This window comes from Rhineura floridana, chromosome 11 (assembly GCF_030035675.1).
Source record: "Rhineura floridana isolate rRhiFlo1 chromosome 11, rRhiFlo1.hap2, whole genome shotgun sequence".
NCBI classification, from domain to species: Eukaryota; Metazoa; Chordata; class Lepidosauria; order Squamata; family Rhineuridae; genus Rhineura; species Rhineura floridana.
The window spans coordinates 72,411,378-72,428,562 of NC_084490.1; the positions used below are offsets into that span (position 1 = coordinate 72,411,378).

The window sequence follows — 17,185 nt, forward strand, 5'->3', positions numbered from 1 at the left end:
CACACATACCCACACACACAGTGATACGAATGCAGCCTGAATTTGTCAGTGTGTTGAATGGGTGTTTTTTATTGCCTCTGCCCACCACCAGCACTGCCCATAACTACCACTAGACACGCCCACTGGCATGCAGCCCCTGAACGGCAATATGTGGCCTTCAGGGGCACGCTGGTTAGCCACATGTTTAAAAATTCACCCCAGGAAAAAGAAATCTAGAAACGTAAGGGGCAGGGAAAGAAACCTAAGACATTATGGGAAATATACACTTAAATGGAACTCTAGTCTACTGACCTTTTCACTGGCCAAGAGGACTGGGAGGGAGAAGGGAAACAATGTATATAAGTAAAGCTGGCAAATAGTTAGTATTAAGAGTACTGTTGGGGAAATAAGCCAGAACTGAGAGGCTTGCAAGGGACCCAAACTCCAGAAACTAAATTAAGAATATGGGAACCTCCTTTATAGTCAAGTATTTGCTTGAGTAGGGAAGACATTTAAATTAAGTGTGGATAGATGCATTTTTCTATGTTATTTTCATTTGCTCTTATATTTAATTGTTCAAATCATTTTAAAATGATTTAAAATGAACTAATTAAAATGATTTAAAAAGACGCACAGTCTGTGTCTGTTGGAATTGCTTTTTAATGTTTTTTAAACTTTTTAAAAAACAATGTTTTTAACCTTTTTTAAAAAAGATGTCTTGAAAGCTTTTAAAAATGTTTTTAAAGATGTTTTAATGTATTTTAAAGTCTGTTTTTATGATGTTTTAAAGTGTTTTTAGTGCTTTTGTTTGCCACCCTGGGCTCCTGCTGGGAGGAAGGGCAGGATATAAATCAAATAATAAATAAAAAAATAAAAATAAAAATTTCCTGCAAAAATACCTTCACAAAACCCAGTTAAATTGTGCCTTACAACAACCTTTAGTAAAAGCTAAATTGGTTTTGCTCTAACTTTGTTTGAAGCCTTGTTATTCACCCCATGCCTAACTGCCTTATCACATTGTCCAGTAAGTTCCAGAGAAAGCAATATTCTTCAGCCTTGGGCCCTCAGATGTTGCTGGATGATAGCTCCCATTGTCCATCCCCATTGCCTAAGCTGGCTGGGGATGATGGGAGTCGTAGTCCAACAACAAAGACTGAAGAAGGCAGCCCTGGAATAAACATATTTGCTTGGTCAGAGGGAAGGACCAAAGACAGAGGAGCTGATCAAGCTGGTTTGTCTCCCTTTCCTCCCTCTCAGCACAGGCCGCAGCCCATGCACAGTGTATATGCTGAATTAGCTGGCAGTTTTGCCCCTCCCATCACCTTTCAGGCAGGCTTTCTGGGGGTTTTCCAAGTGAGCACTACTTTCATGTTTGCTCATTTTAAGTATTTAATAGTTAAATTAATGATCCAAAGGACTCTCAAAAGGACTCTCGCTTCCTATTTGCTTCCGGGCGAGATTCAAGGTGCTGGTTTTGACCTATAAAGCCTTACCTCAATACCTTGTGGAACGCCTCTCTCGCTATGAACCTACCCATTCACTTCGTTCAGAATCTAAGGCCCTCCTCCGGGTACCAACCCATCGGGAAGCCCGGAGGGTGGTTACTAGATCTAGGGCCTTTTCTGTGGTGGCCCCTGAGTTGTGGAACAGCCTCCCCGAAGAGGTACGCCTGGCGCCTACACTTCTATCTTTTCGGCGCCAGGTAAAGACCTTTTTATGCTCCCAGGCATTTTAATCTTCTTAACTTTTTTAATCTTTTAATCTGTATTTTAATTTTTGTAGTATTTATTTTGTTTTTGCTGTGCTTTTCGTTGTTTGTATATGTTTTTGTATTTTTATTATGATATATTGTATTTTATTTTGTTTGTTCACCGCCCTGAGAGCTATTTCGCTAAGGGCGGTATATAAATTGAATAATAAATAAATAATAAATAATAAAAGTGGCTTGTCAGTTTTGTTAAACCTCTTCTAAATCAACATAACAATGAAAACCACTAGAAAATTAAAACAGACCCATCACAGCAATTGGGTGAGTGGGGGACAGATCTTGTCAGGACTCAGAGGAACAATGGGTCTTGGTGAAATGTATTATTTTATTTATTTATGTATTTATTATTTGATTTACAGCCCACCCTTCCTCCCAGCAGGAGCCCAGGGTGGCAAACAAAAGCACCAAAAATACTTTAAACATCATAAAAACAGCGTTTAAAATACAAGTAGACAGATATCACCCCTCACCACCTCTTTATTAGGAATTTTAGCCCAGAAGACTATGTGTAGCTATTTATTTAAAACAGGGATGGGGAGCTGTGGCCTCTTGATGCCCTTTAGCTATAACTCACATGCTGGCTGGGGGTGATGGAAGGGGGAGCCCAACATTTGGAGGGCCACAGGTATCCCTCTGATTTAAAATAGATCTATCTCTTGATTTTCCACCAATACAGAGCTCCAAGATTGCTACATTATCACTATAGATGCCTCCTGTCACATGATCATAACAAAATAGCCTAATTCTTCTTAAGAGTGTTTCCATGACCAAGTGGTAGTGTTCAACTGGATTGATGTTATTTGTTCATGGCACTTTAGGATTGCTAGAAATAACTGTTGCAGGATTATGCCCTTAAAAGCTGCATGATTAGTAGAAATGTAAAAGGCACAGCTTTTCCCATCCCTGGATCTGTGAGGCTGAAGAAAAGCAGCAGTTGTTACAGTTACATTCTTGCTTATTGTACAGCTTTAAAGTTATAGAAGCCTTGCCATAAGTAAAAAAATGGCAACCAAATGGGACTTGAGTCAGAATCTCCTCCTACCACCTTAAGTAGGATGGCGAGACATCCTTGATTCTGATCCTGAATATATTGCTCCAGAAAACAATGTTCCTTGTTTCAGTCAGAGCAGCTTCTAGAAGTGTAATCTAATTCTAGAGCCTTATTTATTGTGGAAATTTGAGTGTAGCAGTTCCATATGTGAAAAAGGGATCCAGTTTGCTGAATGCCAAACCCAATTATACAACCAATATACCAGAAAAAGGAAAGCTTATTCCCTGTCACGTTAGCCTGTACAGCTGTGGATACTTAGATCCAACATACTGTGGAAGTGATTTGAATTCTTGCCAAATAATCTTGTGCTACTCACTGCTTAGTACTTCCTGCATACCGATAATCACACCCTCCTAGGAAACAAGTGTTTAAATTCATGGTAACACAAAGACCTATTTTAAAGCCAACTGACTCTCACGATTATTATTGTTGCAAGTGCCTGCAGATCAGCGTATATCCTACGCTGAAGTTCAAATAACGTCGATCTAAAACATAACAACAATGAGCAATGAGTTTTTGCTTCACAAAGAAAATCCAAGCTACTGGATAACGGTAAGCTAATAACCATTAAGATGTATACACATCAAAGCAGGGGGTAAGGTTTTACCACCAAATGGTTTGTAGAAATGAAAACTACAAGCTTCATATAAATTTTTCACCAACCTGACTTCCCCATAGTCACACTCTTAATCGTTCGCTGAAGAATCTGCTTCTCTAAATGCTGGTTTTGTTTTCCTACTAGCGATTTGCAATTTCCTGGTAGTACTCTGCACCCGCTGCTGCGTGCGAGAAGCAACGGACTGTGAACAATATAAGAGCAATCGCCCATTCACAGTGCTCAAGTTGCCTGGTGATGCCTTATAAGGAATAAAGCTATTCCCCCCCCCTTTCTTAACTACAGTAGATGCTTCTTTGTGTTTAGGGATTATTTATCTTCCAGAATACTCAGCAACGCAAGACAACACTATATGGTTTCACATACCAATTTAGTTAAGCAATAGAGAATGTGTGTGCGCTAGATTTGGGGGGGAAATTGTAACATGCTAGATACTTTTTTTAAAAAAAACCAGCTGTTGCAAATTTCAGCAAGATGCACAAGCAGCGGTGCAGCTCTATAATTTTAGACCCGGGACGTAATGGTTTTATGGGGGGGCCCTTTAGACAGTCTTGAGAAGCTCTCCATTTATCTTTTCCCCACCAGTATTCGATGTTTGATGACTGTTTCTACATTCCTGATACATGAGAACAAAAGTAAACAAAAGACAGTGTGACAATCTGGATTTAAAAAAGATACAGAGCATATGCAGTTTTGCATTTTAAGTTCACTTAAATCATAGCACCATCATGACTATGGGAATAAAACTGATTTTAAATAAAACTACTGCCCTGATGCTAAACACATTTAATTAGGAATAAGCACCATTGTGTTTTAGAAAAGGACACATTTAAAAAGTAAAAATAATAAAATGAGCATCTTTAACCATGTACTTGCTCATCCAGAAACCCCCTGGCTATAAAATGTTTAAATGAAGCAAAGAAAGGATTCTGCAGTAACCAGCATTCATTCTTGGTGGACGCTGGCATACCCATGTCAGCCCCTTGTTTTTTGTTTCCGACACAAGTTCTGATGCAACTAGAGTATGTCCATAAGAGGAAAACCAAGACGGGGAGTGGCCTGGAAACCACTGAAAGAACCTGAGTATGTACAACCTGGAGAATATTAAGGAAAGGCGTGATAGCAGTCTTAAAATATCTGAAGGGTAGTAATGCAGAAGATGCAGCAGCCTTGAGCTGGTTCTAGATGGGTATTCACTGTCGCATCAGTACCCCTCAAGCATGCAAGGTTAAGCATGCAAGGTTTTTGCAGCAGACACACAATGCCATTGACATCAACATGCCAATCCATGTTAATCCACCAGTTCCGGGAAAATCTAAGTTAAAAATAATGTCAGTGACCCATTCAAAATGTCTCAAGAACCCATTGGCAATATTAAGCCCCCATCTGGAAGTCCCCCTAATCTCTTTTGCTTCAGATGGTATGACTGGAACCAGTGGGTGGAAATTGCAGGGAAACAGATTTAGCTATTAGGAGAAACCTGCTAATGGTAAGAGGTATTCAAGAGACAGAGGTACCTTCACTGGAGGTATTTAAGCAGAGGCCATCTCTCAGAGATAGTATAGTTGCATACTGAATTGCAGATTCTGTATTGACCTGGGTTGGACTTTAAGGCCTCTCATTCAACTTTGTAATTCTATGAATCTGCAAAGCATTACCTAGAGCAATTCTCCGTCAGTTCTATCTAGCACAGGAGAAATTCCCAGTGGACCACTCCACACCCTTACTTGTATTGGGTTCCACTAGCAAAAGAGCCTTTGTAAAGTGGAACCAGTAATGCATGAGTGGGTATTGGGTTCAGAATATGAGAGTAAGGGTTGGACTTCATGGCCTTATAGGCCCCTTCCAACTTTGCTATTCTGTGATTCTATGAATTATTTAATTTGTTAGCTTGTTACCACCATTACAGTGGGAGGCCATTTGGATTTTCTTCCTCAGGTACCAAAATATATTTGGGCTGTAAGAAGTACTGTAGATTTGAGGTCTAATTCAAATGATATCACACTGATGTAATTATTACTGCCAGGTGCCACGTAAGAAGGGTACTTAACACAGTAAGGGTACTTACTCAGGCCCAGAGGGGAGAAGATCTTGCCGGATTCAGTCATTAATACATAATGTATTAATCTGTGCTAAACATGTGTACTAGAGAGGACAATATAACAATATGGGTCAGATGATGTGAGACTGGCTTTTGGAAGCACTACCTCTTACAGTGGAAATGTTTTTGGAATGTTCTTGTGAATGTTTGTTTTACACTTTGTCAGACAGTTTAGTATTTCATTTGTCAGTCTCTAGCATGGGTAAGACTTTTAAACCGAGCACTAATAGTTGATTCTGGGCTCATTGTTGGACGCTGTCTTTTCCCTTGAATTGAGAAAAGAAGCCTCTCACCTTTAGTGTCTGTCTTGTCTGTACTAGCAGTTCCTAATCTTTCTCCCGCATGGGCCACTTGAAAGTTGCTGTGGGTATCGACAGACCACGTTTTTCTTCCTGTTGTAGTAACTGTAATGTGCTCCTGTGCTACATGCTGTATGATTTGTATTGCTTGTATTTCTTATGTACTGTATTTTATTGAATCACAATTTTATCACAGTAAAATACAATAAAAGAAATAAAAAGCCATAAAATACATTTAAAATCTCTATAAATATTTAATGTGATGGATGTGCTACCTCTTGTCATAGAAACGCAGGAAGGCGCCTTATCCTGAGTCAGACCATTGGTCCATCTAGCTCAGTATTGCCTGCAGTGGCTGGCAGCAGCTCTGCAGGGTTTCAGGCAGGAGCCTCTCCCAGCCTTGCCCGGAGATGCTGGGAACTGAGCTTGGGGCCTTCTGTGGGCAAGGCAGATGCTCTCCCTCTAAACTTTGGCCCTTCCCCCACCTTCAACCACAAATCCACAGACATGCCAAGGACCACATGAGTGAAGCCTGCTGTCCAAAGTTTGGGAACCCTGGTCTATTCCTCCTCTGAGGGGCTATGAAAGCTGGGCTTTTGCAAAGAGGTGCTAGGAGGAGTGCTTATGAACTGTTTCAAGAATTGTTTGCTTTTTTACTGTCTTAGATTCTCCTTTTAACACAATTTTAAGTATTTTATACATTTTATAGCAGAATCAAATTTTCTTTGTTTTACTAGTTTTGGGGAAGCTGTTTCACTGATAAAATTTCTTTGGTTTTCTATTTTTAGATATTGTCATGGTTCATAAACACTCTTGTGCCAGGAATTTGTCCTCTTTCTAAACAAAGCAAAAATGTTAAACTCTGTAACAGCTTACGGCAATTTTTCAATTCCTATTTCAGTTTCTATCTCTAATGCATACAATTGTTTGGGAAAAGATGTACCAGTTTCTTCTGATAATTCTGTTGAAAATATTTTTTCTAGATTGCCTTCTTTTAATAATGGTGCAAATTTTGGAAGCAATCCTTTTTGCATTCTGTTTCCATCGAGAGCGGATATGATTGAAAAATACGGAAATGGACGATCCCGACTTATGGTGACCCTATTAATAGGGTGTTCATGGTAAGCGGTATTCAGAGGGGGTTTACAATTGCCTTCCTCTGAGGCTAGTCCTCCCCCCTGGCTAGGGCCTGCTCAGCTTGCCACAGCTGCACAAGCCAGCCCCGTCCTTGTCCGCAACTGCCAGCTGGGAGGCAACTGGACTCATTGGGACTATGCAGCTTGCCCACGGCTGCACAGGTGGCAGGGCACGTAACCCCTGAGCCACTCACAGTGGGGGTGATCTTTAGCTGGCCCTTGACACCCAGGAGACAAGAGCAGGGATTTGAACTCACAGACCCTGGACTCCCAGCCAGGCTTTCCTCCCCACTGTGCTATACCATTAGTAGCTACCAAATCACTAAAAAAGCAATTTTATGCTTCTAAGTAAGTAGTCCAGTAGTCTTTATTAGGATGTTGCTATTCTCTTTTCTATTCTAGCTTGGTTTACAGTACCTGTTTGCCACAAAAGAGGTGACAGGCTTCTGTCAGTAGTAGGTGTGGTTATTTATTTTATTTTAAAATCCAATTTACGTTGTGTATTTAAGCTTCCAAAAAGCTTTCTAAAAGGTACCTTACCAGAGACTTCTGAGTAAGCTTAGCAGTCATGGAATAAGAGGAGAGGTCCTCTTGTGGATCGGGAACTGGTTGAGTAACAGAAAGCAGAGAGTGGGGATAAATGGACAGTTCTCCCAATGGAGGTGTATAGGAAGTGTAGTCCTGCAAGGATTGGTATCAGGACCTGTGCTTTTTAAATGGTTCATAAATGATCTAGAATTAGGGACAAGCAGTGAGATAGCCAAGTTTGCTGATGATACCAAATTGTTTAAGGTGGTTAAAAGAAAAAGGGATTACAAAGAGCTCCAAAAGGATTTCTCCAAACTGGGTGAATGGGCGGTAAAATGGCAAATGCAATTCAATGTAAGCAAGTATAAAGCGATGAACATTGGGTCAAATAATCTTAATGTCACATATACGCTCATAGGGTTTGAATTGGATGGCCAGGAACAAGACCTTGGGGTTGCAGTAGATATTTCAGTGAAGATGTTGACTCAGTGGGTGGCAGCTGTGAAAAAGGTTAATGCCATGAGTGATGGCCACCTCCCAATTACCCTGGGTTCTGTGCTGCCTGGTGAAAGGAGATCCAACCACAACAGAGTGTATTCCTCTAGTTGCCCACCTCTTCCCCACTTAAGAGCTTGGTGCCACCAGATTTGGGGGGGGCTTGACTGTAGGCTGTCCTTCATCAGTCAGCCTAAATAACCTTCCTTGGGTCTAGCACAATTTTATGGCTTCTAGACATGGGGATGTTAAAATAAGAAGAGACCACGTTTATAAAACAAGATCAAAAATTGAGTAAAACAGGAAAATATGGAATTTTGAGGAAAAGATTATATGCAAAGTTACAGAACATCAACAAATTCCCCAATGGAACAAAAGAACTAACAAACATAAGGTTAAACGTAATCCTTTCCCCCTCAATTACATACCCTAGGGTGACAAATCTTACTGTCCTTTGTCGACCTCTGTACAAACACAATAAGATGATTTTTGCCACCTCTTTCTGCCAGGCATACAAAAACCTTTTGATATCTCTTGAGTTCCACTGTGAACTTCCACTGCAAGGCTGGCCCCCTGCTCATATAAGCTTTGGCTACCAGCCCCCTGGCAATCACCAGTTCCACCCAGCAGGCTACAGGAAGTCATAGTGCCCCTTAGATCAGAGACATTCTGTCTCATACACTACTGCCTTCTTATTTGAGCAACCAAGTCAGGTCAGATATAGCAAGTTAATCTTTTATTCTCTAAACAAACAGGCAAGAAAGATATGCAACAGACAAGATATACACAACAGTCCATATGAAAGAATCCATACAAACATTCTAAACAAAGACCATTTTCTTCACACCATGCTAGGAATCATTAGGAAAAGGATTGAAAATAAAATTGCCAATATTATATTACCATTATACAAATCTATGGTGAGACTACACTTGGGATACTGGGTACAGTTTTCATTGCTTCAGCTCAAAAAGGTTATTGTATTGCTGGAAAGCACCTTGAAAGCAATGCAGTGATTACTAGGAGCCAACATGGATTTATGAAGAACAAATCCTGCCAAACTAATCTCATCTCATTTTTTGATCAGGTAACCTCCCTTGTAGACTGTGGGAATGCTGTGGACATAATATATCTAGACTTCAGAAAAGCTTTTGACAAAGTGCCCCATGATATTCTGATGTGCAAGCTGGATAAATGTGGGCTGGATGGAACAACTATTAGATGGATCCACAGTTGTCTCCAGAATCGTACTCAAAGAGTGCTTATCAATGGTTCCTTCTCAAACTGGGCGGAAGTAATAAGTGGGATACCACAGGGCTTGGTCCTGGGCCCAGTGCTCTTTAACATTTTTATTAACGACTTGGATGAGGAGGTACAGAGCATGCTTATCAAATTTGCAGATGATACAAAATTGGGGGGCATAGCTAATACCATGGAAGACAGAAACAAAATTCAAAGAGAATTTTGATAGGCTGGAGCATTGGGCTGAAAACAACAGAATGAAATTCAACAGGGATAAATGCAAAGTTCTACACTTAGGAAAAAGAAACCAAATGCACAGTTATAAGATGGGGGATACTTGGTTCAGCAGTACGACATGTGAGAAGGATCTTGGAATTGTCGTTGATCACAAGCTGAATATGAGCCAACAGTGTGATGTGGCTGCAAAAAAGGCCAATGCTATATTAGGCTGCATTAACAGAAGTATAGTTTCCAAATCGTGTAAAGTACTAGTTCCCCTCTATTCAGCTCTGGTTAGGCCTCATCTTGAATACTGCATCCAGCTCTGGTCTTCGCACTTCAAGAAGGATGCAGACAAACTGGAACGGGTTCAGAGGAGGGCAACAAAGATGATCAGGGGACTGGAACCAAAGCCCTATGAGGAGAGACGGAAAGAACTGGGCATGTTTAGCCTGGAGAAGAGAAGACTGAGGGGAGATATGATAGCCCTCTTCAAGTAAGAAAGGTTGTCACATAGAGGAGAGTCGGGATCTCTTCTTGATCGTCCCAGAGTGCAGGACACGGAATAATGGGCTCAAGTTGCAGGAAGCCAGATTTCAGCTGGACATCAGGAAAAACTTCCTAACTGTTAGAGCCATATGACAATGGGACCAATTACCTAGAGAGGTAGTGGGCTCTCCGACACTGGAGGCATTCAAGAGGCAGCTGGACAGCCATTTGTCGGAAATGCTTTGATTTCGATTCCTGCATTGAGGGGGTTGGACTTGATGGCCTTGTAGGTCCCTTCCAACTCTACCATTCTATGATTCTATGAAAAGGTTCAGAAATGGGCAATCAGAATGTTCATGGGGTTGGAGCAGCTCCCTTATCAGGAAAGGTTACATCTTTTGGGGCAAGTAAAGGGAGGCATGATAGAAGTGTATAAGAGTATGCATGGTGTTGATAAAGTGGACAGGGAGAAGTTTTTGTCCCTCATAATACTAGCACCCAGGGACATCCAATGAAGCTGAATGTTGGAGGATTCTGGGCAAACAAAAGAAAGTTCTTCTTCACAAAGGTCATAATTAAACCATGGAATTTGCTCCTACAAGATATGGTGATGGTTACCAACTTGGATGGCTTTAAAAGTGATGTGAGAATTCTCCTGCTTTCTGTTGGTACTGAGTTATTAAGCTCAGAGTACCTTCAGAGCCCCCAAACCCTCTGGTATCAACTGGGAGTTTTAGTGAGTCCCTCATTCCCAAAGAGGAATTCTGGAGCTCTGTTCATCACAGGGTCCTAATCAAAACGCAAGAGGTTCACTTTCTCTCCCTGTGGGCTATATCCCCCTGCCATCTCCTTATCTTTAGCACAGATTGAGCTTCGTTCTTGTTATCAGGCAAGTAAGGTTGTCCCTTCCTTTGTTTTTCCTTCCAATCAGTTTGAGTTTGAGGTCCCTGTAAGCTGTGCCCTGCTCTGACATTTGCTGTGGTGAAGCAAGCTTTATATCCAAAGGTAAGTGTGCACTCTGTTCTGCTTTCCTCAGCTCTCTACACCTCTGCAAGTCAGCAGTGGGAGAACAGAGCACACATATTACGTGGCCAATGAAAACCAAGGCTGACCCAGGCCTGGCCGTGTTTACTTGCAGTTGGACTGATGGCTGCAGCATGTGGATGGTAGCCACCTCTGCTTCTGAACTCTCAAGAGAGAATTAGACACATTAATGGGAGATAAGGGTATCAGTGGCTACTAGCCATGATGGTTATGCTCTCACTTTACTGTCAGAGGTAGTATGTCTCTAAATTCCAGTTGCTGGGAATCACAAGTGGGAAGAGTGCTATTGTACTCGGTTCCTGCTTGCAGGCTTCCATTAGGCATCTGGTTGACCACTGTGAGAACAAGATGCTGGAGCCACTGTTAGTCATGTAGCCACTAGCATATGTCCTGGTGCCGATCTGCACTATATATTTAAAACAGTGACATACTGCTTTAAACAGTCATGGCTTCGCCACAAGAATAATGAGAATTATAGTTTGTTAAGGGTGCTGAGAGTTGCTAGGAGACCCCTGTTCCTCTCACAGAGCTGTAATTCCCAGAGTTCTCTGGGAAGAGGGCTTGACTGTTAAGCAATTCTGGAAAAGGGGGTAGTCCAAGAAGGGAGGAAGAGCCCCTGGGCACATAGTTGTATGGGCAAATGTTAGGAGTCTGATGCCTAACTTCAATGTGTTATTTTTGAGAGGAGGAGGGGTGGAAGGGGTGACATTCTTGGTGTTGGGAGGAAGGGGGTGCCTATAGTTATGAAAGGAGCCCTGAGCTGATGTGGACCAGAGTAATGTCACAATCATGGCCCTGGCCTTATTTACATCTGGACCAGTTGCACTTGTCCTAATTGACAGACCTTCTTAAGTGGGTTGCGGTGAGAGGCGTTTGCCATCCTGGCACCCTCCCCTTTGTCAGACATGCTTGGAGCAACCAATTCTAGCCACAGTTTGTCATCAATGAGATCCCTTCACATTCTACAGTTCTTGAAATGTTGTGGTGAACAATCTCATCATAAGCGATGGTAGCTTTATCGCTAGCCAGCTCCTGTAACCAAAGAAGCATCCCCATATGGTTGGAAAAGTGCCACCCTATTTTGGGGTATGCTGATTGCATCACAACCATAACTACTATATAGCCATGAAGCCAGTTGTCCTGTCCATGTGCTGCCTCCTCCCACTCCTGCTACCTGACCTTGCTTTGATCTTGCACTGGCCATCTTTGAGTTCCAGACTAAGCAAAGTAAAGACATCTACAAAGTAGCCATCCAGGATCTGATTACGGGTTCTACGAGACAGGTAGAGGCTGAGGGGGTGGTTATCACCATCAGCAATGGGATGGCCATAGGTGCAGAGCTTGGAAAAGTTACTTTTTTGAACTACAACCCCCATCAGCCCAATCCAGTGGCCATGCTGGCTGGGGCTGATGGGAGTTGTAGTTCAAAAAAGTAACTTTTCCAAGCTCTGCATAGGTGCCTAAATTCAAACTGCCACCCCATACTTCCCCCAGATATACAGCAATCTGTTCCTGTATCAATCTGCAAAGCTATCATAGAACCATAGAATGGTAGAGTTGGAAGGGGCCTATAAGGCCATCAAGTCCTCCTGCTACAAGTGCTCTCCTTCCGGCGCCAGGTCAAAACCTTCCTATTCTCTGAAGCATTTTAAGTTACACTGATTTACTTTTTAAAATGTTTATTGTATTGGATTGATGATTGTATTTTAGTATTATTTTGTTATTCATTGTATTTTTATGCTATTTTATGTTCACCGCCCAGAGAGCTATTGCTAGTCGGGCGGTATATAAATTTAATAAATAAAAAAATAAATAAGTCCAACCCCCTGCTCAATGCAGGAATCCAAATCAAAGCATTCCCAGCAGATGGCTGTCCAGCTGCCTCTTGAATGCCTCCAGTGTCGGAGAGCCCACCACCTCTCTAGGTAATTGGTTCCATTGTCATATGGCTCTAACAGTTAGGAAGTTTTTCCTGATGTCCAGTTGAAATCTGGCTTCCTGCAACTTGAGCCCATTATTCCGTGTCCTGCACTCTGGGACAATCGAGAAGAGATCCCGGCCCTCCTCTACGTGACAACCTTTCATGTACTTGAAGAGGGCTATCATATCGCCCCTCAGTCTTCTCTTCTCCAGGCTAAACACACCCAGTTCTTTCAGTCTCTCCTCATAGGGCTTGGTTTCCAGTCCCCTGATCATCCTTGTTGCCCTCCTCTGAACCTGTTCCAGTTTGTCTGCATCCTTTTTGAAGTGCAGAGACCAGAACTGGACGCAGTAGTCAAGATGAGGCCTAACCAGAGCTGAATAGAGGGGAACTAATACTTCACGCGATTTGGAAACTATACTTCTGTTAATGCAGCCTAATATAGCATTGGCCTTTTTTGCAGCCACTTGCACTGTTGTCTGAGTTTCACTATTTACTGAAAATTTTCCTCAAAGAAAATTTCCTCTTCCCGTCTTAGCATAAGTCCTGTAAAAATATTAAGAGCCCTGCTGGATGAAGACCTACCATCCAGCATTCTGTTTCCCACAGTGGCCAACCAGCTCTTTTTATGAACATTGGACAAGCCATTTTCTGAGCTAGCAATTTCTTTCCAGCAGTGACCTATAGATGACTCTAGAGCTGGGGTGGGGAATGTTTTCAGTCTAGAGGGCTGAATCCTGAGTCCATCCCCACCCTTAGTGGGTCACTTTGACAGGTGGGTGGGATTGCCCACTTGTTCATCATCTGGTGTCACCATGATGTTAGGTGAACCATTTTTCCTTTGCAGTGTAGCTTGACCTCAAACTACGCTGCAAACCAATTTTTCCTCGTCAGCCCAAGTAGTGCTTGAAGTCAGCTGACTGATGCTGTCTTCAAGCCCTGTTTTTGAAAGGGATCAGCTACACTCTGGCATTCCTGATTGGAACTCCTGCTCAGAGTGTAGCTGATCCCAGCAAGGCTTGCTTTGGGTGTGAAATTTAAAGGGCACCAAATACAAGCCTTCCAATGCATGTATGTCAGGTGTGAGGTAGATAGGCATGGCTTGGGAAAAAGAGATGCAGTAGAGCAAGGCTGGGGAACTTGAGATAGCCAGTGGGCCAGATCCCTATCTCCCCTACCCCTTATAGGCCAAATTTGACCCATGGGCTCACCCACCACCAGTAGACATGACAACAGCCTTTCCACTGTGCTCTGTCCTTTGTGTGTGACCCTGGAGGCTTTGTTCAGTTATCATATTCAATACCTGATTGTAATGCAATTCGGTAGGTAAGAAGGAAGACCATACCTATTCCCCTTAAACCCAGGCTATCCCAGGTGTTCAACTGCCTTTTCCCAACTGCCATTCTGTCCTACATAGAATGTTAAGCTCATGTGTCATGAGTCATTGTAAATATATTACATGTCTGAATCCCTCTCAGAACTGGGGCTCTCATTCCATGGTTTTCCTTACTTCCTTCACCTTGCCTGACCTGCTTGCTTTGTGTGTGTGCGCGCGCATGCCAAATCTGTGGAAGGGAGGGGCACGAAGGCCATGGCAGCAGTAACAGCCCCTCTGCAGCATCCGCTCTGCCTGCTGAAGCTCACTTCCCTGTTCTCATTGTTATTCCTCCTCCTCCTCTTCTCAGGGGCTGCCCGTAAGTCAGAGAAGGCAGGAGAAAGGCTTGAAACTTTTTGTCACGGAAAGGGGGGGGCTCCTATGCTTTTCTCCTCAGTCAAGCTCCTCCAATTCATCATGTTCTTGTCTTATGGGCCAAGTGCTTCACTGTTACCATCCTGAGAGGGGCATAAACTGTGAGGGGGGTAGAAAAGCCAGAGTTTATCCCACAAAACCTTTTTGTAGCTGCTTCTGCAAAATGGTCCTGGTTGGAGTGGTGTGGGAATAGAGGCAAAATGCTTGAAACAGCAGTTTGGAAATGAAAAACTGCCTAACTGCCTACTGCCATTGCCAGAATTTTAATGGGTATATTTGTGCCACTTTTTTTAAAAAAGAAAAGAATCAATGCAGAAGTTCCTGTGGTTTCCCACAGCTGCCTAAGAGGCAGACGTTTAGAAGGTAAAGCCTCTTTCTTTGGGTAGATGAGGATAGGCAAGATGGGGAAGAAAAATAGCATCTATTAGCTGTTGCTTGTCACAAGCAGCAGTGAAAGGCTACAGAGCCCCAGACAGGTGGCAGTCCTACTGGGAAAAATAAGTGAGGGGACCAGAGCTCCTCTAACTTTAATAGTTGTCTATAAGATGGTATTTTGGCAGGTGCAGTTTCTCTACCAAGTAAGAAAAAGCAGATCTTAGTAAAATCTCTTCTTATCTGAGAGCTCTACCAATTTTAGAATAACTTATTTTGTTATCAGTATGTTCAAGCAGCTGGTGTTGATGTAGATGACTTAGATCCTGGGTAACTCAAGGGGTGTTTTGCCCCATTATGAACCCCATGAAATTTGAGATCAAAATAGGGACTTTTTGCACATCCCAATTTTTCCTGGATGCTAGGCTGGCTTCTGCACATAACAGACTTTTTTGTAATTGACCCAGAATTGTAACATTCACTTCTTCAGGAGGTTGTTTTACCTCTTCCTGTTCTTTCATACACAGACAGGCTAAGACAATTCTGTTTGTTGGGCATTTGGGAGATGCTTTTCTTTGCTGTGTTGTTTTATGTTAATGTTTTAGTTGCTTTAATCTGTATGCTTTATTCTTGTACACTGTTTTGAGAATTATTGTTGAAAAGCAGTTTACATATCTCATAAATTGGGGGTTGCCAATGCAGTACTTAGAGGTGCCATCGCGCCTATGAAGGCCATCACTGGTACCCCCAGAAAGGGGCCCCAGACTCTAAACTTAAAATAAGGCAGTGTTCGTGTGTGGAGCAAAAGTGATTCTACAGCCTTAATGAAATTGACAATGATGTTAACACCTGTGCTGGCCCATGAAAAAAAATAAGTACTTATAGCAAATTACACACTTGCAAAACTCCATGTAGCAGGACAAGCATAAAAGAAAACAGATACAAATAATTAATTATTTTAATAGACATTGTTAAATAGTTTCTCGGATTTTGTTTTGAATTTTTTTTCTTTTCAAACTAATTATTTTTTCTGTGTTGCTATAGCTGGAAATCCATGTTTTTTGAATAAAATATGCCAGTTAAGAAAAAGGACAATACACCTGAAGAGAAAAACCAGAGACCTTTCACCAGATTCAGAAACTCAGTATGATAACATTACATCTATCCCAGAAGGTCAACAAACCTTTAATCAAATAGTTGGAACAGAAGAAAGAACTGGTAATTTAAAGTGCTTCTTAAAGCTGTTGATTCAGACTGTAGTTGAAGGACTTTATCTCTGCTGCACTGTTGTTCTTTGTGGGGGTTGGGTGTAGTGGTTAGAGTGTTGGACTAGGACTTGGGATAAATGTGAATGTCCTGCCTTCAAGTCAATTCCGACTTATGGCGACCCTATGAATAGGGTTTTCATGAGGCTGAGAGGCAGTGACTGGCCCAAGGTCACCCTGTCAGCTTCATGGCTATGTGGGGATTCGAACCCTGGTCACCCAGGTCGTAGTCCAACACCTTAACCACTACACCACATACCAAGACTCAAATCCCCACTCAGCCATGAGTCTCATTGCGTGCCCTTGAGCCAGTCACTGTTTCAGAAGATATCAATGGGGATGTAACTATAGATAAATAAATAATTGCTTCCAATTCTAGAGCTGCAATAGTAAGGATCACTGTTTACAAATCCTCAAGTTAGGAACTTTTCTTTACACCCCAGTGTTCTATTGGTAATTCATTTTACAGTGTTACTGTTAACTGCATTTTATGCTGTTTTTATTTTGGTTGTTGGCATCATATGTCTTTTATTCTCTTATACACCGCTTCAATATTGTTGGATATTAAGCAGTCTACAAATATTTTAAATAAATAAATAATCTGTGTCCTGATAATAAGCAGAAGTAAGCAAGTCTAAGATAACTGAATTTAATGGGCTTAGCTGCACCTATTTTCTGCATAGGATTACAGCCTTAGAGTGTCTCTAGACTGTCAGTGTTTTGCAGGTGGGATTCAAGCACATACTGTATTTGAACTTCAAATTTACACAATTAAAGCTCTCTGTCACCCTTGCATCACAATTCCACTTTAAAAAAGCAACAGACTTGCAGTTTGCAAAGTGATGGGGAGATGCATTGGAAAGTACAGAACGAAGAAATGATTAACAGGAAAATTTGTAAAAACACCCCC

At 41.9% G+C, this 17,185-nt stretch overlaps 2 protein-coding genes and 1 long non-coding RNA gene across 6 annotated transcripts in view; 2 read left to right on the plus strand and 1 right to left on the minus strand.

Annotated features, from left to right (window-relative positions):
* The window catches only part of GLIPR2 (GLI pathogenesis related 2), a 56,540-nt gene extending 52,907 nt beyond the window's left edge, over nt 1–3,633 (minus strand). For 3 of the 4 annotated variants that reach the window (XR_009758504.1, XR_009758503.1, XR_009758502.1), the window contains exon 1: nt 3,462–3,633. Coding sequence is in view for 1 of the 4 variants with exons in the window: in XM_061590673.1 (XP_061446657.1) it covers nt 3,462–3,474 (13 nt within the window). In the remaining 3 variants the exon portion in view is untranslated. The remainder of the gene's footprint in view (nt 1–3,461) is intronic. The other variant, XM_061590673.1, reaches the window with a different exon arrangement.
* On the plus strand, nt 3,123–9,138 carry LOC133367036 (uncharacterized). The gene is made up of 3 exons (XR_009758505.1): nt 3,123–3,350; nt 6,798–6,935; nt 9,061–9,138. It is a non-coding gene; the product is annotated as an uncharacterized LOC133367036 (long non-coding RNA).
* A 1,135-nt stretch (nt 9,139–10,273) lies between these two features.
* LOC133368054 (zona pellucida-binding protein 2-like) overlaps nt 10,274–17,185 on the plus strand; it is a 93,108-nt gene continuing 86,196 nt past the window's right edge. Inside the window, exons 1-3 of the mRNA XM_061592137.1 lie at nt 10,274–10,361; nt 10,878–10,928; nt 16,055–16,228. Coding sequence (XP_061448121.1) covers nt 10,274–10,361; nt 10,878–10,928; nt 16,055–16,228 — 313 coding nt within the window. The remainder of the gene's footprint in view (nt 10,362–10,877; nt 10,929–16,054; nt 16,229–17,185) is intronic.